Source organism: Mustela lutreola, chromosome 6, assembly GCF_030435805.1.
Source record: "Mustela lutreola isolate mMusLut2 chromosome 6, mMusLut2.pri, whole genome shotgun sequence".
Taxonomy (NCBI): domain Eukaryota; kingdom Metazoa; phylum Chordata; class Mammalia; order Carnivora; family Mustelidae; genus Mustela; species Mustela lutreola.
This window is the reverse complement of record NC_081295.1, coordinates 78,258,233-78,284,194: the sequence shown is the minus strand read 5'-3', so window position 1 is coordinate 78,284,194 and position 25,962 is coordinate 78,258,233. Positions and strand designations below refer to the sequence as shown.

The 25,962-nt window shown below is 36.8% G+C and overlaps 1 protein-coding gene across 1 annotated transcript in view; it reads right to left on the bottom strand.

Moving 5' to 3' along the window:
- The window catches only part of SERINC1 (serine incorporator 1), a 35,442-nt gene extending 22,697 nt beyond the window's left edge, over positions 1-12,745 (bottom strand). The window contains exon 1 of the mRNA XM_059177701.1: positions 12,592-12,745. Within this exon, the coding sequence (XP_059033684.1) occupies positions 12,592-12,630 (39 nt within the window). The 5' untranslated portion in view covers positions 12,631-12,745. The remainder of the gene's footprint in view (positions 1-12,591) is intronic.
- Positions 12,746-25,962: the final 13,217 nt, after the last annotated feature.

Here is a 25,962-nt window from a genome sequence, read left to right as displayed (position 1 = left end):
AGCGATGGAAATAAAACAATACTAAAAATGGCTAATTAACGTAAAGTAAGGCAAAAAACAAAACAAAACAAAACAAAACAAAAACCTACAGAAAACAAATACACAAACACAAAATAGAAAAATGGTTGATTAAAGCCCAAACATAATCACACTAAATGTAAATGGCATAAAGACTCCCAACAAAAAGGCAGAGACTATGTTAGATAAAATCTTGAGATCCAATTCTCTCTTCTATAAGAATCTTACTTAAATATAAAAATGCATATAGGTTAAGAGTGAAAGAAAGAAAAAATAAATACCATGCTATAGTAGTACCAGACTAAATTGATTTCAGAGCAAAGAACCTACCAACGTTAAGGAGGGACACTTCATAATGAAAAGGAGACATACATGGGTATATTCATGGAGGAGACCACTAATCCTACATATTTCTACATTTAATAAGAGAACTTCAAAATACGCTAGGGAAAAACAATAAAACTGAAAAGAATAACAAATTCACATTTATACTCACTCATTAAGAAGCCAAACAAAAATCAGTAAGGATAAAGAAAATTTGTACATTACCAATAAATTGTGCCTGACATTTAGGGAATACTCAATACAACCAAAGTAGGGCACAAATTGTTTTCCAGAATGTACCAAAACAGACCACATTTTTGGCCATAAAACAAATCTCAAATTTCAATAAAGATGCAAAATGTCTCAAATCAAACCACCACCATGTATTCTTGACCAACAATGGAATTAAGTTAGAAATCAGTAACAGAAAAAATATATGGAAACTAAGTAACACACTTCTATTTAACCCACAGAGGAAAAAAAAATACCTAAAAGAAGTTACAACAAATGAAAATAACACATTACATTTGTGAAACTTACAGTACTAAATAAATAACTACATTAGACAAAATGAAGATTTCAATGGAACAATCTGCGCTTCTACCTTAAAAAAAAAAAAAATCAAACAGAGGAGGGAGCAAGATGGAGAAGTAAGAGACAGAAATATCATCAGGTCCAAGGAGTTCAGCTAGATAGTTATCAAACCATTCTGAACACCTACCAGCCCAACAGCTAGAGCTAGACGAGAACAGCAATTCTAGGAACAGAAAATCAACCACTTTCTGGAAGGTAGGACTTGGGGAGAAGTGAATCTGAAGCCACACAAAGATATAACACAGCAGGAAGGGCCAGCTCCCTGCAAGCAGTGGAGCACGGGAGCACAAAATCAGAACTTTTAGAGGACTGCTCCACTGAGTGATGTTGCTCCACAGGCTACCTGGGGGGTGGGGTGGGTGGAACCCTCATGGGGACAGTGTGGTCTCAGGAACCATGGGGTCACAGACCAGGGATGCCTGAGTGTGGCAGAGCTCCCAGGTATTGAAGCAGGGAAGCTGGCTGCAGAGATGGAGCTAAGAAGGGGGTTCTCAACTCAGGGTTATTTTAAACTGTGATCTGAGGCACAGTCGGACCACTACTCTTTGAGCAGAGACCACACAAGAGGCGGATCTGGGGAGACTCTCTCCTTCTTCCTCCGGGAGAGGCAGTGCAGTAGCGCTGCAGGAATCTGCTGGGTTTGGAGACTCTAAATGGTGCTGTGCACCAGAGATAAAAATGCTCGGTCACAGGCCAGGAGTGAACAGAGCACAGCCGGAGACCAGGGAGATGGGAGTGATTGACTGTTTTTCACTGGAAGTGCACTGAGGAGTGGGGCCCCGAGCTCTTGCCTCCTCCAGGGCCACAGATTGGAGGTTGCCATTTTCATTCTCCTCCTCCAAAGCTGTACAGAAAGTGTTCAGGGAACAAAAGCTACCAAAAGCTCGCCTAAGCACATTACTTAGCTGGTCCCTGACAAGGGCGGTGCAATTTTGCCTCAGGCAAAGATATTTGAGAATCCCTGCAACAGGCCCATCCCCCAGAAGATCCCCCAAAACATCCAGCCAAAACCAAGTTCACTGATCTAGGAGAACTGCAGAACTCCAGAGCTAGGAAAAGCAACAAATAAGAGTTCACAGCTTCTCTCCCATGATCCTTTCTTTAGTCTTTCAAAGTTAAATTTTTAAAATTCTTTTTCATATTCTATTTTTCAAAATTTTCCTCTTTACTTTTTTAAGGCTTTTTAACTATTTTATCTTACCAATATCTTTTTAAAAAATCTTTTTTTACTTTTCTTTGTTATAATCATATTTTACCCCTTCACTGTATTTAACCTTATTTTTTGTTTACATATAGATTTTTCTTTAAAATTTTGGGATACAATTTCTTCTAATCAAAATATACCCTAAATCTGGTACATGGCTATGTTCTAATCTCCAGCCTGATCACATTTTTTCCCTTTTTTTTTTCCCCCAACCAACTTATCAATTCCTTGTTTAGAATCTTTTAAAAATTTCATCTTTAGGGACGCCTGGGTGGCTCAGTTGGTTAAGCAGCTGCCTTCGGCTCAGGTCATGATCCCAGCGTCCTGGGATCAAGTCCCGCATCGGGCTCCTTGCTCGGCAGGGAGCCTGCTTCTCCCTCTGCCTCTGCCTGCCATTCTGTCCGCCTGTACTCGCTCTCTCTCCCTCTCTCTCTGACAAATAAATAAATAAAATCTTTAAAAATTTCATCTTTACAGTCATTTTCATCCCTCCACATTGTTTACCCTTATTCTGTATATAGATGTTTTCTTTCTTTAAAATTTTGGGAGGTAGTCTCTTCTAACAGACCAAAATACACCCAAAATCAAGCGTGTGGCTCTGTTCTCTTCACCAGTCTAATTAGTGTATGTATATGTATATGTACATGTATTTGTATATGTGTATATATATGTGTGTGTGTGTGTGTATGTATATCCCCCTCCTTTTTTTTCCCCATCTTCTCCCCCTGGTTTCAGGTCTCTTCTGATTCGTTAGTGTATATTTTTCTGAGATTGTTGCTACTCTTTTGGTATTTTGTTCCTATTCATCTATTCTTATCTGATAAAATGACAAGGCAGAAAAACTCACCAAAAAGAAAAGAACAAAAGGCAGTACCAATGGCTAGGGACCTAATCAATACAAACATTTGTAATATGTCAGAACTAGAGTTCAGAATGACAATTATTAAGGAGCCAGCTGAGCTTGAAAATGCATGCCACAAATACTGTATATAGTTAGGCTCTCATTGAAAATAGAAGGAGATAAAACGCTTCCAGGGCAAACAAAAATTAAGAGAATTTGCAAATACCAAACCAGCCCTACAGGAAATACTGAAAGGAGTCTTCTAAGAGAGGACCTTAAAGAGATGAGAAAGGAACAGACACAATATACAGTAATAGTCACCTTACAAGCAAAAGAATGGCACTCGATTGAGATCTTCATTCTTTCATTTTTCATTCATCTCAAAGTGTTACCCTATTTTAGTATATGTGCTGCCGAAGCGAGCACTCAATAGTTACCCTAAATGTGAATAGAATAAATGCCCCCAATCAAAAGACACAGGTTATAAGAATGGATAAAAAAACAAGACCCATCACTACGCTGTGTATAAGAAACTCATTTTAGACCCAAAGACAGCTCCAGATTTAAAGTGAGGAGGTGGAAAACAATTTACCATGCTAATGGACATCAAAAGAAAGCTGGGGCGACAATCCTTATAACATATAATTAGATTTTAAGCCAAAGGCTATTAATAAGGGATGAAGAAGGACACTTTATCATACTTAAAGGGTCTATCCAACAAGAAGAAATAACAATTTTAAATATCTATGCCCCTAACATGGGAGCAGGCAACTACATAAGCCAATTAATAACAAAATCAAAGAAACACATTGACAATAATACTGTAATAGTATGGGACTTTAACACCCCCCTTACTGAAATGGACAGAGCATCTAAAGCAAAAGATCAACAAAGAAATAAAGGTTTTAAATGACACACTGGACCAGATGGACCTCACATATATATTTAGAACCTTTTATCCCAAAGCAACAGAATATGCATTCTTCTCTAGTGCACATGGAACATTCTCCAGAACAAATCACACCCTGGGTCACAAATCAGGTCTCAACCGGTACCAAAAGATTGGGATCATCCCTGCATATTTTCAGACCACAATGCTCTGAAGCTAGAACTCAATCAAAAGAGAAAAGTTGGAAAGAACTCAAATACATGGAGGCTAAAGAGCATCCTACTAAAGAATGAATGGGTTAACCAGGATATTAAAGAAAATTTTAAAAACTTCTGAGAAACAAATGAAAATGAAAACATAACAGTTTAGAATCTTTGGGAAATAGCAAAGGTGGTCTTAAGAGGAAAGTATATAGGGGAGCCTGGGTGGCTCAGTGGGTTAAGCCTCTGCCTTCGGCTCAGGTCATGATTCCAGGGTCTTGGGATGGAGCCCCGTATCAGGCTCTCTGCTCAGCGGGGAGCCTGCTTCATCCTCTCTCTCTACCTGCATCTCTGCCTACTTGTGATCTCTGTCAAATAAATAAAATCTTAAAAAAAAAAAAAAAAAGAGGAAAGTATATAGCAATACAAGGCTTTCTCAAGAAACAACAGTATCAAGTACACTATCTAACCCTATACTTAAAGGAGCTGAAAAGAACCCAGCAGAAGAGAAATATTAAGAGCAAAAATCAATGAACCAGAAACCAAAAGAACAGTAGAGCAGTAGAACAAAACTCGGACCTGGCTCCTTGAAGAATTAGTAAGACTGATAAACTCTTTGCCAGATTTATAAAAAAAAAAAAAAAAAAAAAAAAAGAGAAAGTATCCAAATTAATAAAATCATGAATGAGAGAGAAAAGATCACAACCACACAAAAAAATACAATTATAAGAACATATTATGAGCAACTATACGCCAGCAAATTTGACAATCTGGAAGAAATGGTTCCATTCCTAGAGACATAAAAACTACTAAAACTGAACCAGGAAGAAACAGAAAACCTGAACAGACCCATAACCAGTGAGGAGACTGAAGGTGCCATAAAAAATCTCCCAACAAGAGCCCAGAGCCAGACGGCTTGCCAGGGGAATTCTACCAAACATTTAAAGAATTAACATGTATTCTCTTGAAACTGTTCCAAAAAACAGAAAAGGAAGGAAACTTCCAAACTCATTTTGAGGCCAGCATTATCTTGGTCCCAAAACCAAAGACCCAATCAAAAGGGAGAATTACAGACCAATATCCTTGAATAACACAGATGTGAAAATTCTCACCAAAATACTAGCCAACAGGCTCCAACAGTACATTAAAAGGATTATTCACCACAACCAAGTGGGCTTTATTCCTGGGCTGCAAGTTTGGTTCAACATCCATAAATCAATCAATGTGATACAATATATTAATAAAGAACAAGAACCATATGATACTCTCAATAGATGCTGAGAAAGCATGTGACAATATATAGCATCCTTTCTTGATCAAAACTTCACAATGTAAGCATAGACGGTACATACCTCAATATTATCAAAGCCATCTCTGAAAAACCCGCAGCAAATTATCATTCACTATGGGGAAAAACAGCTCTTCCCCTAAGGTCAGGAACACATCAGGGATGTCCACTATCACCACTGCTATTCAACACAGTACTAGAAGTCCTAGCCTCAGCAATCAGACAACAGAAAGAAATTAAAGGCATCCAAATCGGCAAAAAAGGAGTCAAATGCTCACTCTTTGCAAATGATATACTTTATGTGGAAAACCCAAAAGAATCCACTCCAAAACTGCTAGAATTCATCCAAGAATTCAGTAATGTGTCAAGATATAAAATCAATGCACAGAAATTAGTTTTATTTCTATACCCCAACAGCAAGAACAGAAAAAAAAGAGAGAAATTAAGGAGTCACTCCCATTTACAACTGTACCCAAAACCTTAAGGTATCTAGGAATAAACTTACCAAAGAGGCAAAGAATCTGTACTCAGAAAACTACGAAGTACTCGTGAAATAAACTGAGCAAGACACAAAGAAATGGAAAATGTTCCATGCTCATGGATTAGACGAACAAATATTGTGAAAATGTCTATGCTACCTAAAGCAATCTACACATTTAATGCAATCCCTATCAAAACACCAGCAACTTTTTTAAAAGACATGGAACAAATCAAATAATCCTAAAATATATATGGACCCTAAATAGCCAGAGGAATGTTGAAAAGGAAAGTCAAAGTTGGTGGCATCACAAGTCCAAACTTCAAGCTCTTTTACAAAGTTGTAATCATCAAGACAGTATAGTATAGTAGTGCACAAAAACAGACACACAGACCAACGGAACAGAATAGAGAGCCCAGAAATAGACCCTCAACTCAATGTTCAACTAATCTTCAACAAAGCAAGAAAGAATGTCCAATGGAAAAAAGACAGTCTCTTCAACAAATGGTGTTGGGAAAATTGGACAGCTACATGCAGAGGATTGAAACCATTTCCTTACACCACACACAAAAATAGACTCAAAATAGATGAAAGACCTCAATGTGAGACAAGAATCCATCAAAACCCTTGAGGAGAACACAGGCAGCTACCCCTTCAATCTCAGCCACACCAACTTCTTCCTAGAAACATCGCTAAAGGCAAGGGAAGCAAGGGCAAAAATGAACTACTGGGACTTCATCAAGATCAAAAGCTTTTCCACAGATATTTGCAAATGAGTTATCAAATAAAGGGCTGGTTTTGGATACCCCCTATAAAGAATTAATCAAACTCAATACCCAAAGAACAAATAATCCAATTAAGAAATGGGCAAGAGACATGAATAGACATTTCTGCAAAGACATCCAAATGGCCATCAGACACAGGAAAAACTGCTCAACATCACTTGGCACCAGGGAAATACAAATTGATACCACCTCACACCAGTCAGAATGGCTAAAATTAACCAATCAGGAAACAACAGATGTTGGAAAGGATGCAGAGAAAGGGGAACCCTCCTACACTGTTGATGGGAATGCAAGCTAGTTCAGCCACTCTGGAAAACAGTATGGAGCTTCCTCAGAAAGTTGAAAACAGAAGTACCCTATGACCCAGCAATCACACTACTGAGTATTTATCCTAAAGATACAAACAAGGAGTATGTGCACCTGAATATTTATAGCAGCAATGTCCACAATAGCCAAACTATGAAAAGAACCTAGATGTCCATCAACAGATGAATGGATGACGAAAAAGTGGTGTGTGTGTGTGTGTGTGGTATACAATGGAATATTACGCAGCTCATCAAAAAAACACAAAATCTTGCCATTTGCAATGATGTGGATGGAACTAGAGGATATTAGGCTAAGCGAAATAAGTCAATCAGAGAAAAAGAATTGATCATATGATCAAAAAGAAGAGATCATATGATCTCTCTGATGAGGAATTTTAGAGGCAGGGCAGGGGTTGTGGGGGAAAGGAGGGAAAAATGAAACAAGATGGAACTGGGAAGGGAGCTAAACCATAAAAGACTCTTAATCTCAGGAAACAAACTGAGGGCTGCTGGGGTTGGTGGGCGTGGGGGCGGGCAGATAGGTTGGCTGGGTTATGGACACTGGAGAGGATATGCGCTATGGTGAGTGCTATGAATGGTGTAAGACGTATGATTCACAGACCTGTACCCCTGAAACAAATAATACATTATTACAGGTTAATAAAAAAAAAGAAAAAAAGAAAAAGGGTCACTGGACACCTCACCAAATTATAGATGGCTAATAAGCATATAAAAGGACTTCTACATATTTCATATGCATATGGGAAATGCATATTAAAACTCATGTACATACAAAAGCCTGTAAATGGATATTTATAGTAGCTTTATTCCTAAATGCCCAAACTTGGAAGCAATCAAAATGTCCTTTCATAGGTGAATGAACTAATAAACTATGGTATCTCTAAAAAATTGTACATTATGCAGTGCTGAAAACAAAGGAGCTCTCAAGCCATAAAAAGACATGAAGAAACCTTAGATGGGTATTACTAACTAAAAGAAGGCAATATGAAAAGACTACAACTTGTATGACTTCGACTGTATGAAATTCTGGAAAAGGCAAAACTGTGGAGACAGTAAGATCAGTGACTGGAGTAGGTACAGGAATGAATAGGCAAGGCATAGAGGATTTTAAGGGTAGTAAAAATATTCTTTATACTATTATAATGGTGGCTACATGTCATTATACATTTGCCCAAACTCCCAGAGTGTCCAACACCAAGAGGGAACCATACTGTAACTACAGACTTTGGGTGATTATGTGTCACTGTAGGTTCATAGGTTCATTAATTTTAATAAATGTATCACTCTGATGGGGGATGTAGGTTCAGGGGATATATGGGAAATCTTTGTTATCTTTCTCTCAATTATTCTATGAACCTAAGACTACTCTAAAGAACCCCCCCCCTTTTTTTAAAGTGAGAAGGACAGCATGAGTGTAAAAGTGGGTGGGGGGAGGGACGGGGGAAAGGGCGAGAGAGAATCTTAAGCAGACTCCATGCTCACTGCAGAGACCAACACAGGGTTCAATCTTACGACACTGAGATCATGACCTGAACAGGAATTAAGAGTCAGACACAAAACTGAGCCACCCAGGTGCCTCTAGAGAAACCTTTAAAAATAAAGGCTATATGGGATGCCTGGGTGACTCAGTTGGTTAAGCATCTGCTTCTGGCTCAGATCATTGTTCTAGGGTCCTGGGGATGGAGCCCCCCCAAGGCAGGCGGGGGGGGGGGGTCCTTGCTCAGCAGGGAGCCTGCTTCTCCCTCTGCCTGCAGCTCCCCCTGCCTGTATGCTTGCTCTCTCACTCTCTCTCAACCTGCTAAATAAAATTCAATAAATAAATAAATAAATAAATAAAATAAAGAAAGGATAATACATTGTAACCAGGTAGGGTTTCGTGAGAAAAATTAAGGCTGACTGAATTTCTGAAAATCAACCAATGCAATTCATCATATTCACATAATAAGGAAAAACCATTTATGGTCATCTCAACTGATGGAGGAAAATCACTTGACAAAATTCAATAGCCACACATGACAGATCGAACAAAACTTTCTGCAAAGAAAACACCATATCCTCAACTTGATAAAGTGTATTTACAAGAAATCTATAGCTGCCATCATGGTGAAAGTCTATTTCCCCTAAGAGTCAAAACGAGGCAAGGGTATCTGCTCTCATCACAGATATTTAACTTCACACTAGAGGGTCAAGTCCATAAAAGAAGACAATTAAAAAAAAAAAAAAAAGGAATATACAGGGACGCCTGGGTGGCTCAGTTGGTTAAGCAGCTGCCTTCGGCTCAGGTCATGATCCCAGCGTCCTGGGATCGAGTCCCACATCGGGCTCCTTGCTCGACAGGGAGCCTGCTTCTCCCTCTGCCTCTGCCTGCCATTCTGTCTGCCCGTGCTCGCTCTCTCCCCATCTCTCTCTCTGATAAATAAGTAAAAAGCTTTAAAAAAAAAAAAAGCTTTAAAAAAAAAAAAGGAATATACACAGGAAAGGGAAAACTAAAACTCTTCCATTCACAAATAACTGTTTACATGGAAATCCAAAAAAACTTAAAAATGCTACTAGAAGTACAAGGAAGTTTAACAAGGTCCCAAGATACAAGGTCATTATACACACATTAATTATAATCCAACATACCAACTGAAAACTGAAATTAAACAAAAAGAAATACTAAAGTATAAATCTAATGAAATATATACTAGATCCCAAATGATGAATATTAGAAAACAATGATGAAACAAAGACTTAAATAAACAGCAAGATACTCTGGGCTCATGAATTGAAAACTCAGTATTTTAAGATGTCAATTCTTTCCAAACTTGCCTATAGACAACCAAATTCCAATCACAATCCCAGCAGGAGGCTGGTAGAAATAAATCAGTTGCTTTAAAAATTTATGTGGAAAGTTAAGGGAACCACACAGCCCAAATTCAATTCCAGAAGAATTAGATTTAATGCTTTGTTTAAAAATACATGTTTAGCATGCCATGACCCATCTATGTACATATACACAGAGAGAAGGAATATTATTGGTAGTGGCATTTTTTTTTTGGTGACACTTTAACTTTGTGTACTCTGCTATGCTTGACTATTCAGTGACTATGAATCATTTCTGCAAAAACAAGTCATCGTACTAAAAAATAAAAATCTAGCAAAAGCTGACACAAAATATGTAGGCAGTAATCACTAGCTCTTTCTTCTTAAGTATACTAAGTAACTTGGACAAAAAAAATGAAGTCCAATCATTTAAAAAATCAATTCTAGTCCTTAGTATCATTGTTGATATTGGGGTGGAGAAAGGCACTGAAGTAGGCATAAATTGCTGGTAATGTAGTTCCAGGATTAGGTGAAAGATCCAGATATTTAAGTGGTTAATGTAATCACTGATCCAAAAGACAGCCACATGAACCAAGATTTATGATCAATCTAATTCTAGGACACTTACCAAAGAAGCTCAAAATAAAAATTAAAGCTCCAATCAATACACAATAGTAGAACATGTATTTTTTCTTTTATGTGCTTTTTTTTATAGCTCAGAAATTTTCTACAGCTGTTTTATAAATAAATCAGAAAAAAAAACATACAAAAAATAGATTAAGCCTCAAAAAATCTGAGTAAAAAGTAAGCCTTGTTTAGATACAGTTTAACTGTTCTAATTTAATGACTTGAGTACTTTTGAAAATTTGATTAAGTTTTGAATTTGTCAAAACCTTTAAGTAAATAAGCATATTGACTATTAAGACTGTTGAAAAATCGGACTTAATGCAAGACAAAATCTCCTCCAGTTGCTAACAAACTACACTAAAACTGAACAGTTCATGAACAGAGACAAAAGCACCAAGAATGAAAGGAGGTAGTATCATATACTACATAGAATTAGATACTACAGAGTCAATTCCTAGGCTGGCCACCATAATCTAGCATACTTAAGATCAACCTTGGCCACCCAGAGATAGTGACTTATTAACAGTGACTAAAATGCAGTGACTTATTAACTGCCAGAGATAGTGACTTATTAACAGTGACTAAAATGCAGTGTCAATTTTATCAGTTTCCTAGTCAATAAAGGTGAAGAAATAGTTGTAGAAATTTTAATAGGAATATAATTTTCCATATTGTTCACTAAAGTGATTTTCTGATTTAAAACACATAAACATAAAAAATATATATTAAAAAAAATCCTTCACACCCCTCCCCCAACCATAATTGTTTTTTAAGGGGAAAAAAAGGTGTTCATCGTGGTTCTGGAGAGGAGAACAAAACTGGAAACATGAATCCCTCCTTTTAAGTCTTTACTATACACAAAGAACATGCCTACTTGATAAATGGCCAAAATCTGACTTTACAAATCACACATTCTTCCTACCCCCAAAAAATAAAAGTAGTGTTTTAAAATTTATTATTCTGTAATACATTTATTACCCTATGCCTCTTTTGTATTAAACAGACTCAAGTAGATATTCCAGTTTATTACTGAGATTAAAAATACCTGTTTTCCATGCCCAACTACAAGAAATATAATCAAGAGAATGATCTCAGTTGAATTAACAACCTCCAGGTATTATTTTATTAAAATGTAATACTTACAGTTCAAGCAATATCAAAACTTTATGAAAAAATAGTGATTTATGTAAAATTTATGTAAAATTCGGACTCGTGTATATAATGGGAATCATTTGGGAAATCCGACAAGCGTTAGAAGTGGAATTTAGAAATCATGGATTAATGAAATATGATTTTAACGCAAATACCTCGCCCCAAATTAAAAATAACTTTAGTAACTCTAATGTTAATATGCAGTCGGGGGGGGGGGTGGAATGATTATCTTAAACTGAAGTTTATTTGCACCACCTGAATAAAGAAACTGTACCACTATAATGAAAAATAGTATCACTCTAACGATGCTATCTAATTAAAATGCAACCTACACCGAATTAAACATGAAATTTCAGATTACAGAAGTATGCTTTACGTCAAGATACAAGATTTGTAACACCACTGAACTGACCAGCTTTTACAGATACATACATTTATTACTTGAGAAATACAGTAATTTCTTCCTAGCATGAAGGTCGAGGACCCAGCCACAGAGCTAAGACTAAACAGTACTAGTAAATATTACCACCAAGCTGTCCCAAATAGCGGGCGTTTAACTGCAGAGTCCGCCCGACAGAACAAAGAGGCCGACATGCCTCCAGGGATGACAGTGCTGCAGTCTGAGGTCGCTAGGAACAGGACGAGAAAAGACAGGGTACTCCACGGAATGGGCCTAAAACCTACGTACAGACGGCCTACGCAGACACAGGAAAAAGAGCAACAAAAAGGCACCTAGAAGAATGGGGAGTAGCTTTCATGAAAGCTACTCACGAAAGACAGGGGTGGGAAACTACAGCTGTCTCGTCTTTGCTTCTCCCATCGGGGTTTAACTTTCCATCTCACTGCTCCTCACGGCCACTGCTGACAGCTCTACCCAAGACTCGGGGCCCTAAAGCTGAATTGGCGTGACCACGGGATACAGGGAGAAAATGGGGACGGAAGGCACTCCCTGTTGGGTGGGGTACCACGTTACCTCTGCAACCCATCCAGCCCGGCTCGGGTTCCTGTCGCCTTCGCCTCTTACGCTTAGCACCATGAATGTCACAAAAAACCTCCTTACCCAGCTCGCCATGGAGCACAGTCCCAAGACGTTCCCCATCTCCGCAACGTCGCAGGAGCACCCACAGGCAACAAGATGGAGACAGTACTTCTCCACCCTTTCGGGCCTTATTTACTATTTGCGAGCCACTTCCGGCGCATAGCTCACCCCGCCCCTCAGCTTTGCGTCACTTCCTTTGAGGCCTGAGTTGGGTGGGGTGGAGGAGGGCGTCGTGATCAGATTGCGCGTGCGCATTCTTGGAATTTGGGGCTGCTTTCGGAGCAGGGTTCTTTTAACACCGCTGGCGGAAGTTTTTGGCTAATGCAGTGGTCGTAGTTTGCTACATTAAGGAAACGGTGTGAGAAAAACTCGCCTTTGCGTAATGTTTATTTGAGTTTGGGTTCAGTAGAGGCTGAGGTGGTGCTTGATGATTTTGTCCTCTAACCGCTTTTGAAGGATTGCCTTCTCGGTGCTCATACGTTCGTCCACTTATTTCTCGTTTTTACACTTTAGCGTCTTTTTGCCCCACTTACATTCTCAGATATTCCTGCAGGCCACTGCCTAGGACAAGTTCTACTGGGGTATTTCCATTCGTTTGGGTACTAACAGTTCTTTGTATCACTTTTTGTTGTTGACACGCATTTTAATTTCTCGTCCAATTAAGGTGTTACAGGAAGTTTGCCCGTTCAAAAATTTTAATTAAGTGAAAAGACATACTGATTATAAAGACTTAAATATGGCATTGATTTTATTGAACGTCATGAGCTGTTCAGGGGACATTTGGAATCCTTGCAAATTAAGTGGTAGTGATCATCTCTAGTGAGTACACAAAGTTCTAATTCTTTTTATAGAGATATAAAAAGATAATCTGGGAGAACAGTTTGGTGCACAGAAATAAAATAGAAATAGTCTTTGTCATTAATAATGACAGTTTTATAAAGATTACAAAAATTAGATGGGTGAAGGTGAAGTAACACCTAGGACTCTAGAACTGTGACCATTAAATAAGTAGTAAAAAGGAAGTAATGGAATTCGGTAAACGACAATGGGTTTAGTTTGGGCATGCTGAACTTGAAGTCTCAGAAATGCTATCCCTCAGCACGTGAAAATGCAAGCTTAAAAACCAAGAGTAATGAGATGCAAAATTTAAAGTAACTTAAATTGCCCTTAGAGTTGAAGATGTCAGCCTGAAAACAAGAAGCCAGTTCGAGAAGCAGAGCATTTAATTGGAATCAAAGAATTGCAATTAAGGTACAAAGATTTATGTAGAATCCCAAATAGTGTCCAGATTTCAGGAGGTTGACAGGATTTTCATGAAGAAAAAAAGGAGGAAGATTGGGTAAATAGTTTTAAAGAAGAGTTCATTGGTGCTGACAGGTAGGGCTGGATTTGCACTCATTGATTGGTCAGGTGAAGTGATCCCTTGGCAAAAGTTCACTTTTATTAGTCGTTTCAAAAGGGATTTTCTCCTGCTTGTTGACTTCTTGAATGTTGACCGTTTGGCCGAGTTCAAGGTTCAAGAAACAGGATGTGAAAACCAGTTGTCCTGAAATGGCTGTTCTGGCTCCCTTTTAAAATGGCTCTACTTAAGTCATTTTTAAAAAGATAGAGGATTGAGGTAGATATCCAAAGAGAAATGTTGTAGAGTTACAGGAGTCCTTAATATGAATCCAAAAAATTTACCACTGGAAAAATTACCAAGTGGGGAGAAGCTATTGACTTAGTTTTTAACTTCTCACTGTGGTTAATGTCATTTACACACCCCTCCTTTCAATAGTCTTTCTCCTTTCAAGTTCTTTTCTTTCTCCTTTCTCCTTTCAAGTTCTTCTGAGTTTTAAATTCTGCTTTCAATATACATTGTGAAAATAGTGTTAGTAAGGTACTTGACTTCTCAGAATCTCAGAATTTTTGTTAGTAATATATCAACCTTAAAGAGTTGAGGGGATTAAATAATAATCACGTGGTCTTATAAATTAAAGCACAGTGTAAGCCTATTGTAGACCATAAATACAAGCTAGTTTCCCTCAAAATAAATTGTCTTAAAGGATGAATAAAATTTATGCATAGTTTATATTGTACAATACAAGGAGAGAAAGGATCTATGAAAAATGTGTTATGACTTTAATCCTAAAATAATTAAATTCTAAATGTAAACATGTTTAAATATTTTAACATATGTTCAATAAGAATAAACTAGGAGTAGATTAGGACAAAATAACCTATAGGGGTCAGTATAAACTTAGAATTGCAAGAGGCTGTATCCTGATTAAAGACATGCTTTTGTTAGTGAAGACATATTTTGATTTTTTAATTAAAAATCAAGACATAATAAAGGTAAAACACCCTCCTAATTTATTACCTTAATATTAAGATAGCCTATGAACAATTTTATTTCCACACAGTTTTTTTTCCCTCCCCCAGCCCAATGTAAGCCAGTAATTCCCATGACAACCAGATATGTCTATACGTAGATGAGGACAAAAGTATAATATTTATTTCAGGTAGAACATATATAAATTTAGGGAAAAAGGCAAATATTCACAATGTAAATAATGAAGTGATAGAGAATTCAAATGTTTCTAGGGTTTAAATGCTATTTTATAATTATTTAGAATGAATACTTGAAGAAATGCTAATGGCATTTATAAAACATTTTGCTTCTCAAGGGCAATTAGCTAAAATAATGTTAAGGATTTATTGTCCTCACAGAGGAGCTGATAAAATTTAATGTTATCATATTTTGAAGAACTATTAAAATCAAGCATTAATTCACCAAAAAAATGTTATTAGGCTGTAGAAAGGAGCCAACTATTTCTATTTATGCATTTATCAGATTTTTGAATTCTTACTAAATACGTTATTAGGGCAATGTTTAAATCATCACTTTCCAGTAGAAATATAATATGAGCCACTTTTATAATTCAAAATTTTCTAGTAGCCACATTAAAAAGAAAAAGGAACAGATTAAATTAATTTTAATAAAATTTTAATGATACATCTAATTTAACCCAATATAATTTCAACATGACATTAATATAAAAATTACTAATGAGATGTTTTACATTATTTTTCATGTTTTCCTTTTTTTTTTTTAAGATTTTATTTATTTGAGAGAGAATGAACAAGAGAGCAGAGCAGGGGTAGGGGCAGGGGCAGAGGGAGAGGAAACAGAGTCCCCCTAAGCAGGGAGCCCAATGCCCAATGCAGTACTGGATCCCAGGGTCCTGGGATCATGACCTGAGCAGAAGGCAGCCACTTAACAGACTGAGCCACCCAGGAATGCCTCTTGTTAAGTTTTCTAAATCTAGTTTATATTATACATTTATAGCACATCTCAGTTCAGACCCGCCACATTACAAGAGTTTGATAGACCCCACATTGTACAATGTATATCTAAGTGGGGGGAACGAAGCAATTATCTATTAGCAATTATCCAAAGAACCCAGTACAAACTAAATAAATAAACACAATTTTCTTTGTATAAATCATAGATATTTCAGAGTAAAGTGGCTTTGAGCCTGCTAATTTACTTCAGACATTGAATTGGTTTCATCTAATTTATTTTTGCATAAAATCAAATCTGAGAGACTGTAGGAAGAGTAAATGTTAAGTTCTTATAATTTAGGCTAATACTTTGATTCAGGCATGGTTAGACACTGCACCATAGTTCAGCAATACCAAATGTTAGTCTTCAGTAAGAGAGAAAAACAAAAGAGTTGGCTAATATAGTAATACATGAGAATTGTGCTTTAAAAAAGGAGTTCTCTCATGCAAACAGAGTCCAGAAGATGGACTTTTCCCATTGAATCTCCATATAGACACAACCTTGGATTAAATGTCAGTTGAGGAAGTGTTTAGAGACATGCTTAAATCTGAAGTAAGGATGCCTGTGCTTAAATGCTATCCCCACCTCAAATTAGCTGTGTAATCTTGGGCAAATTTCATTTTTTTTGCTTCAGATTCGTCAACTTTAAGATGGGAGAGTAACAGTACCTTCTTCACAATGTTGCTGTGTGGATTAAATGAAACAAGCAAAGTGCACAGAAGGGTGTTAGGCTTCAGTAGGTACTCAATAAATATTAGCTACTCCTAGATAACAGGGACTTTTCTTCTGTTTTCTTTTTCTTTAGTATCTCCCCCCACCCCCATAGTTTCTTAATGTTTGAAACCCTGTGTCTGGCTCTAAGTCAAATGTTTCCATCTAATTTTCTCCGCAATAAAACTGAAGGGAGAATATGGTATGCATAGGCTTCAGGTCCTGCTAAGTAAGTAACTACAAGACAAAACAGGCCTTTTCCTTAATTTGTATTAACTGTTAACCTTGAAAATAAAACTGCCAGTTATTTTGTCAGCCAAAGAAGGGTTTATTCAGGAATAGCCGAGAACTGCCATCCAGGACAAGTAAGCTGCAGCAAAATCATAAGCAGGTATGGGAAACAAAGGAGAGGAGTGTTCTGTAAAGAGGTAGCTGGGAGGGACTATTATAAGGCTAAAGTCAATTGGAGTAAATTGGGAGGTTGAAGTATAGAGGCTTTTCATTGGCTAGGCTGTTGCCAGGCCAAGAAGAAATCTTCCTTTCTCTGATAGGGACTTGTAAGGTCCCTTTCTTCTGTTGGGTGTGCAATTGGTAACTGGTGCTACATGTAAGAGCTCCCCCTGCTGGCCTCCGGTCTTCATCTAAACGAGGTTTTTTCTTGTTGCTGTTTTTTTTTTTTTTTAAGATTTTATTTATTTATTTGGCAGACAGAGATCAGAAGCAGGCAGAGACACAGGCAGAGAGGAGGAAGCAGGCCCCCCGCCGAGCAGAGAGCCCGATGTGGGACTCGATCCCAGGACCCTGAGATCATGACCTGAGCCCAAGGCAGAGGATCAACCCACTGAGCCACCCAGGCGCCCCTCTTGTTGCTGTTTTTAAATTTTCACACAATTTATCAAAGTATAATTGCCATACATTGTTTTGTTAAGATAATTTTTTCTTTTTAAAATCTTACTAAAAACCCCATTTCAGGAGGAGGTAAGAATGGAGCCATTTAGAATCTATCCTGGAGGCAGAACAGTTCTAGGATTGGCTAAATTACGCACTTAAGCCTGATAATTTTGAAAAAGAGAGAAATTCTTTGTACCCTCCTTACACCTTACCAAACATCTCTTTTCCTCAAGGAAGGAAAGTATTTTCCAGAAGCCCTGACCACCTGTTATCAGATTCTTCTTCAGTCTCAAGATCAGAACTGTGTTATATGTATCTGCTTTAAACAATTCTTGAGAAAAGGAGTTGAGATACCATGATAGATTTACTCATCAGTATTCCCACCATAAAGCCCTGAAGAACGCAGTCTTGGATCAAACCTGAACAAAACTGAAGTTCAATTACCAAGCCACCTCCAGTCTAGAAGCTGCTTCATTCTCAAGCAAATGTTTTAAAATTCAGTATATAACTTCTCAATAATAAAAATTAGAATTAAAATACCGTTTTCATAAGTAAATAGAAAATGTAAATTTTTATTCACAATAATTAGGAACTTAAATCAGTAGGATACTAAATTTCTTTAAAAAAAAAAAAGGATTTTTTCATATATTTATTTATTATTTAGAGAGAGCAGCGGGGAGGGAGGGAGAAAGAGAATCTCACACAGATTGTGCTGAGCATGAGCCCAGTGCAGGGCTTGATCCTAGGACCCTGAGATCATGACCTGAGATTGTTAGGTTACGGAGTCGACCACCCCTCAATTAGACAGAAAACACTCTCAATAATGCAAATCACACAGCGAGGTTTATTTCCAGCTAGCTAGGGTCCAAGTATCCGCCCGGCGCAGCAGGTTTCAACAGGGACCCTGAACACTCAAAGCCAAGGATTTTATATAGCATTTTCAAGGCACTTTTTCATGGCTACATACATATCTTGCGCCCCACTTTGACAGTTTAACTTTGTTTAACTTTTTGCCACCACAGCATCACCCTGGCATCATCCTGGCAATTAAGTGAGATTTAGGTTTAGAAGAAATTTAACTTTATTTAAATTTCCTTCTGCCTCAGCCTCCTTCAGTTTTATGGTGGGGAGCGCGACCTTAGGCCTTGAGGAACTGAGCCATTTGTCTCTGGAAATTGGGCCATTGAAGAGATGGCCTTTTTGTTGTAAATCACCAGGACATTTGCAAACCAAGGGAGACTCCTGTCTTGCAGGATTGTGATCGCTGCAAGTTAACTATTTGTTTTTCTTTAATATCCGGTCCCTGTGGCGCCACCGCCTAACCACCCTGGTGGTATATGATTAAGTTGTTTCTTAGGTTTTAGCTACTTTCTCTTATCTCAAGTTATGTGCGCCTGGCGGCTGGTTAGGGACGCTCAGTAAAATGGCTTCCCGGCCTTCAGGATGGCCATTCTTATGCTAACCCACTCTTACAGTGCAAGGTGCCGGCTTTTGCTTTGCCAAGATGGCTGTACTTAAGTCAGGGCTAGACTCGAGGTGGGTACAGCCTTGTTTTTCTTGGCCTTTACACCTGGAGCTGGTTTTCTGGGACTTGTTTTTAAGTCCCCTGGGGGAAGGGGAGCAGGGACAGTTTAAGGGTTAAACAATAAAGTTATTGTTTAACCTCAATGGAAGCCTCTGGCCAAAATAAAAATATAAAATAGGTCCTTACAAGTTGAAATCAAGAGTTGGATGCTTAACTGACTGAGCCACATAGGTGCCCCAGAACACTAATTTTCTATAAAATAACTACCCATCTTCTTTTCTAGGAAATAAAATTCTTTTTTAAAAAATAGATTTTATTTATTTATTTGAGAGAGTGAGAGAAAGAGCAAGTGAGCGCAGAAGCAGGGAGAAGCAGGCTCCCCTCTGACAGGGAGTTCAATGTGGGACTCAATCCCAGGACTCTTGGATCATAACCTGAGCCAAACGCAGATGCTTAACCAACTGAGCTACCTAGGGGTCCGGGAAATAAAATTCTTTTGAAAGCCAAATCTTGTGTGCTTCAATCTCATTTTCTATAGAAATGATTGCTAGATCTGAAAGTCTTTCCTGTGACATTGTACACCTCAACTAGTCGTTAATAATTTTTAATTTTGAGAAGCCTCCACTGGCAAATAATATTGCATAAATATATTTGTATATTTGCATAAATAAAAATATATACAGAATATAAAAATTCTGAAAGCTGTAAAAGTATTTGGAATTAGTGCTAAATATAATATAATATTTTAAGAGCAGTCACACCAAGGATGTTCAATTACTGGCATATTTCTCTTGCATAAATTCAAGTAGCATAATATGTATCAACCCTGTTAAGATAGACATTTATTTTCATCAATTTGAAATTAGTTTTAACAGAGTTAATAGATAAGATACTTCATTAGAATATAGTGGAAAATAATTGTACAAATTACTCATCACTAGAGTCAGTAATATTTATACTACAATTAAATGTGTTCCTATTAATAAAAATTTGTATGCTGTAAATCATGCTTACTTAGATGAGGAACCCCCCTGTATGGTACCTGTCCTGAACAGTTAGACCTGGCAGCTCTACTCTATAGTCAAGAGCAATGGAGACAATGGTGTTGGGATGGATCTAATACTTAAACAATTGCAAAATGATTAGAAAAAAATAATTAAATATCTTCGGGTGAGGTAAAGATATTTAATTTCCCCTCAGTGGTTCACAATGTCTTAGGTGTTGAATTTTCTTCAAGCATATATATTATTCTGAAGTCATGTGCATTTTTATTCCTGGTCTAAAGAATAAAGTTGAAGGTGCCATGTAGCTTATCTGCCTATGTCTCCAGTCTCCTCTCCATTTCTTCATTTTTCAATTATTTATTCTTTCTACAAATATTTTACATTTCTCAGTATGAATGCATATGTCTTTTATTACTCATAATTCTATTTTAATAGTGAAGACAGTTAAAGCAATAGATTTTTCCCCTGAATAATATTTTCCATTTCTTATAGTATGAAAAGTTCTCCCTTTCATTGCATTATATAAAGGTTATGATTTCCTTTAAAATTCCCTTTTTGATATGAATGTTATCAGCAGTAATGATATTTCTCAATTTCCAAATAGAAAAGACTTTTCTAAATGTTACTGGCTTACAACTTTTCTAATGTTATTGACTTATGTTATTGGTTTAGTTTTTCAGTGTGTGACCAAGCATCTGATTAGTTTTTCTAAACATCACACTGACATAAAAAGGAAAAAGTACATTGTCTATTAAAGGAATTTAAAGATCCACAAGTCTATTAAATTAGGGTTATTACATCTATTATTTAGTTCCTTTGTCTTTATTTTTTATTTGCTAGATAAATCCAGTTGTAAGTGGGGTCTGCTGAATCTCCCACTGTTATTAAGTTTTTAAATCACTTTTTTCTTATAATTTCTCATAGTATTTACTTGGTGGTTAGTTGTTTCTTTGATATGTTCAAGTTTATGGTTGTATGAACTTGTTCAATTATAACTTTTATTACACTGAATCCTTCTTCATTCTGCTGTGTCATACCTTACTGTTCACTTTCTCTGATGTTTATATGAGTATTCCTACTTTCTTTTTATTTGCTTTAAATGATATCATTTGCTGTTTTAACTGAAGCAATCAGCATTCTTACACTTCTTCCCTCATCCTCTTGCCTCAGTTTTTGTTATTTTGTTATTTCTAAGGCATGAGGGCCTATAACATTTAAGTTCTCTTCTGACCACCTCAGTTCTATGTTTATTTTAATATTTGTTCTATAGTAAAATATAGTCAGTGTTCACTTCCAGTATTTTGCTGTAGTTTCTTAAATCATCTTTGATTAGTGAAGTTCTTCTCTGTGGATTCTCCAAGAAAGGACTGATGAAAACAAGATTCCTTTAGTTATTCCTTGTTTTAGATTGTTTTTGCCTTTGTATTTGTATAGTAGTTAGCCTAGAAATAAAATTACTGGATCACCTTCTCTTTTTGTAAGTTTTTTTTTTTTTAGATGTATATCAATTGTCTTTTTTATTTAAATTAAATGTTTCTGAGGAGAAGTCTGAGCTCAGTCTAATTTTTTTCCCTTTTATATGCAATCTAATTTTTTTAACCTTCATCTCCAAAGTGTTATTTTATTAATTCCAAGTCCAGTAACTTCATTAGGATATATCTTGGTATTGAACATTCCGAATCCGGTTTCTCTGGAGTATGGGGAAACCATTAAAGGAAAGTACAGATTTTTTTTTTTTTTCAAGAAAGTTACCTTGAATTATAAATGTAAGTTATTTGCTTATTTCCATTATTTTATTTTTCTTCTATAAGAACCAACTGTTTAATGTTGGCTCTCTTACCTGCCTCCCATACAAACTCTTCTCCCTAACCATTTTAAACTCTTTATTTGTCTTATGTTGTTCACCTTCTACCACTTAGTGCCTCACATCTGCTATTAACATTTCTCTCTTCCTGTTATTTCCTCATTTCTTCACTGAGTTCTTTTAGTCTTTGCTTTGATCTATTGCTTCATAGAAGTCGGTTTGCTTCTTTAAGGTTATGGTTCCTCTTTTAGGGTTATTACATGATGCTCTATGTTTATGAGCATCATCTGCTATTTGTTTTTCTTCTTCCTCTTTTCATCATTCCTGTGCTTATAATATTTAAATTTCTCATCTTAAATGGTGAATTTGGTCCTGGACTTAGTAATTAAAGGAAATTTATATGGAGAAATGGCCAGCACCACTTTCCACCCTATCTGAAATTTTTTGACCTGGTTTTTTTTTTTTTTTTTTTTTTTTGATGGGGGAGATTATGAGGGGTGTTATTTATATTTTATTTCTCCTTAGGGCAAATTGTTTTTAATCCCCTACCACCTCCCAAAAGTTTCTCTTTTGTTTTTCTTCTGAGCTTATTTTCATGATCCTCAGATAACCCTGCCTCTGCTTTTCATACCCAAACTAGGTCCAGAGAAACATTAAAACCATTGTCTACAATTGGTTTTCATTATTGCAAATAAAGAATGTATTTTTTCACGTCAAAGTGTGCCCTTTTCCATTGATAAGTGGATTTTGCTGGTTCTTTCGGGGATCTATAGCCAAGGCATCCTCCCTTTGCTTCCTCTTGAATGTATCCCCTTTTCTTCTCCAGTAATTTTTGTCATCCTTTTCTTCAATTTCACTGGGAATTTAGCTACCCTTGATTTTACTTTGAAAATGAGATCATATTTTTGTTTTTCTTTCTCCTCATTCAATTTAGATGACTTTCAGAAATAGACTAAGCAAAATGCCACATCTCACTTCCACCTTGAAACTGGAAATCTACTCTTGTGACTTGCATTTTATTTTATGCTTAAGTCACTCCACATTGCTTGGAGTTTACCCAACATGCCATGGACTTTTTAATCTTCCTGTCTTTGCTTCTGTATGTATTTCTACCAGCACCATTTCTCATAAATGCTTTTTTATAGCTGATACCAATTCATCAGCTAATACTCAGTTGCAGCTCCTGCAAGAAATCTCCTGACAGCTTCTCCTTTTTTTGGCTAATCTCAAACATTAAGTATGATGATTTATCTACTCTCGATGAGGCCTGAGCAGTTTTGCATGCCTACATTTATTATATTGTTACTGGCATCTCTTGTTGTTATTCGTTGTGCTTTTATCTCCCAACCATACTAGGATTCTTGAGAATAGTGACTGTCTTAGGCATTTTTGTATTCTCAGGTTAAAAAAAAGCGTAAGGCCTGTGATAAACAATCAAGCTAATTGAATGAATAAATAGATTATTTAGAGAGACAACTCTCAAAATATGTGACCAGTATCATAACATTCCTGAGCATAAAAGAATGCATTAATTTAGAATTTAGTTTTTAAAACATTTATAAATAATAACATGTGTAGATATAACTTTAAAAAAATAGCAACTCAGCTGCAGCAACATCGGTTTGTGTGATTAAGATTACAGTGAGTGAACCTATTCATTTCTCAGAGATTTCCATAGCAAGTTTGCTATTCAACTGGAAATGTAATTTTTATTGCTTCTGGTAACCCACAATCCACCTACAATCTGTCAGTAAGTAGTGCTATTTCTGTTTTTTGTATCCTCATCAGTAATAATTATTGCAATTGGATTGTAGCTGACAGTTCTCATTCTGCAGTGTAAGAGAAACATGGTATTATTCTTTTTGTAATATATAACTGGAAAAGTTAGCCTTTTAGTAATATAAAAAGTAATACTTTCATGTAATCTAACATCATATATATATATTTTTTTTAAATTTAATTTTTTTTCATTGCTCCAAAATTCATTGTTTATGCACCACACCCAGTGCTCCATGCAATACGTGCCCTCCATAATACCCACCACCAGACTCACCCCCCCACCATCCCCCTCCAAAAACCTCAGTTTGTTTCTCAGAGACCACAGTCTCTCATAGTTCTTCCCCCCCTCTGATTTCCCCCAACTCACTTCTCTTCTCCAACTCCCAATGTCTTCTTATTCCTTATGCTCCACAAGTAAGTGAAACCATATGATAATTGACTCTCTCTGCTTGATGTATTCCACTCAGTATTATCTCTTCCAGTCCCATCCATGTTGATACAAAAGTTAGGTATTCATCCTTTCTGATGGAGGCATAATACTCCGTTGTATATCTGGGCCATATCTTCCTTATCAATTTGTCTGTTGAAGGTTATCTTGGTTCTTTCCACAGTTTGGAGACTGTGGCCATTGCTGCTATGAACATTGTGGTAAAGATGGTCCTTCTTTTCACTACATCTGTATCTTTGGGTTAAATACCCAGTAGTGCAATTGCAGGGTCATAGGGTAGCTCTATTTTTAATTTTTTGAGGAATCTCCACACTGTTTTCCAAAGTGGCTGCACCAACTTGCATTCCCACCAACAGTGTAAAAGTTTTCCCCTTTCTCCACATCCTCTCCAACACTTGTTGTGTACTTTCTTGTTAATTTTGGCCATTCTAACTGGTGTAAGGTGGTATCTCAATGTGGTTTTGATTTGAATCTCTCTGATGGCTAAAGATGATGAACACTTTTTTCATGTGTCTGTTAGCCAATTGTTTTATGGAGAAGTATCTGTTTATGTCTTCTGCCCATTTTTTGGCGTGATTATCTGTTTTGTGTGTGTTGAGTTTGAGGAGTTCTTTATAGATCTTGGATATCAGCCCTTTGTCTGCAGTGTCATTTGCAAATATCTTCTCCCTCCTTATTTTGCTGACTGTTTCCTTTGCTGTGCGGAAGCTTTTGATCTTGATGAAGTCCCAAAAGTTCATTTTCACTTTTGTTTCCTTCGCCTTTGGAGACATATCTTGAAAGAAGTTGCTGTGGTCGATGTTGAAGAGGTTACTGTCTATGTTCTCCTCTAGGATTTTGATAGATAACTGTCTCACATTGAGGTCTTTTATCCATTTCAAGTTTATCTTTATGCATGATATAAGAGAACGGTCAAGTTTCATTCTTCTACACATAGCTGTCCAATTTTCCCAGCACCATTTATTGAAGAGACTATCTTTTTCCCTCTGTATATTTTTTCCTGCTTTGTCAAAGATTATTTGACCATAGAGTTGAGGGTCCATATCTGGGCTCTCTACTCTGTTCCCCTGGTCTATGTGTCTGTTTTTGTTGTCTTGGGTGATCACAGCTTTGTAGTAAAGCTTGAAATCAGGCAACGTGATGCCCCCAGTTTTGGTTTTCTTTTTCAACATTCCCTTAGCAATTTGGGGTCTCTTTTGATTCCAGGCACATTTTAGGATAGTTTGTTCCTGCTCTTTGAACAATGCCAGTGGAATTTTGATTGGGATAGCATTGGAAGTATAGATGACACTAGGCAGTATAGACATATTGACAGTGTTTATTTTTCTGATCCATGAGCATGGAGTGCTCTTCCATCTTTTTGTGCCTTCTTCAATTTCTTTCATGAGTGTTCTGTAGTTCTTCGAGTACAGATCCTTTACCTCTTTAGTTAGGTTTATTCTTAGGTATCTTATGGTTCTTGGTGCTATAGTAAATGGAATCAATTCTCTAATTTCCATTTCTATTTTTTCATTGTTAGTAGTCAGAGATAAAGTAGGACACTACACCACTCTTAAAGGGTCTATCCACCAAGAAGATCTGACAATTGTAAATATTTATGCCCCCAATATGGGAGCAGCCAACTACATAAGACAACTGTTAATAAAGATGAAGAATCATACTGCTATGAATACACTCTCAGTAACAGACAGATCATCCAAGCAGAAAATCAATAAAGAAACAAGAACATTGAATGACACATTGGACCAGATGGACCTCATAGACATACACAGAACATTCCACCCTAAAACAACAGAATACTCATTCTTCTCAAGTTCACATGGAACTTTCTCCAGAATAGACCACATACTGGGTCACAAATCAGGGCTAAACTGATACAAAAAGATTGAGATTACTTCCTGCATA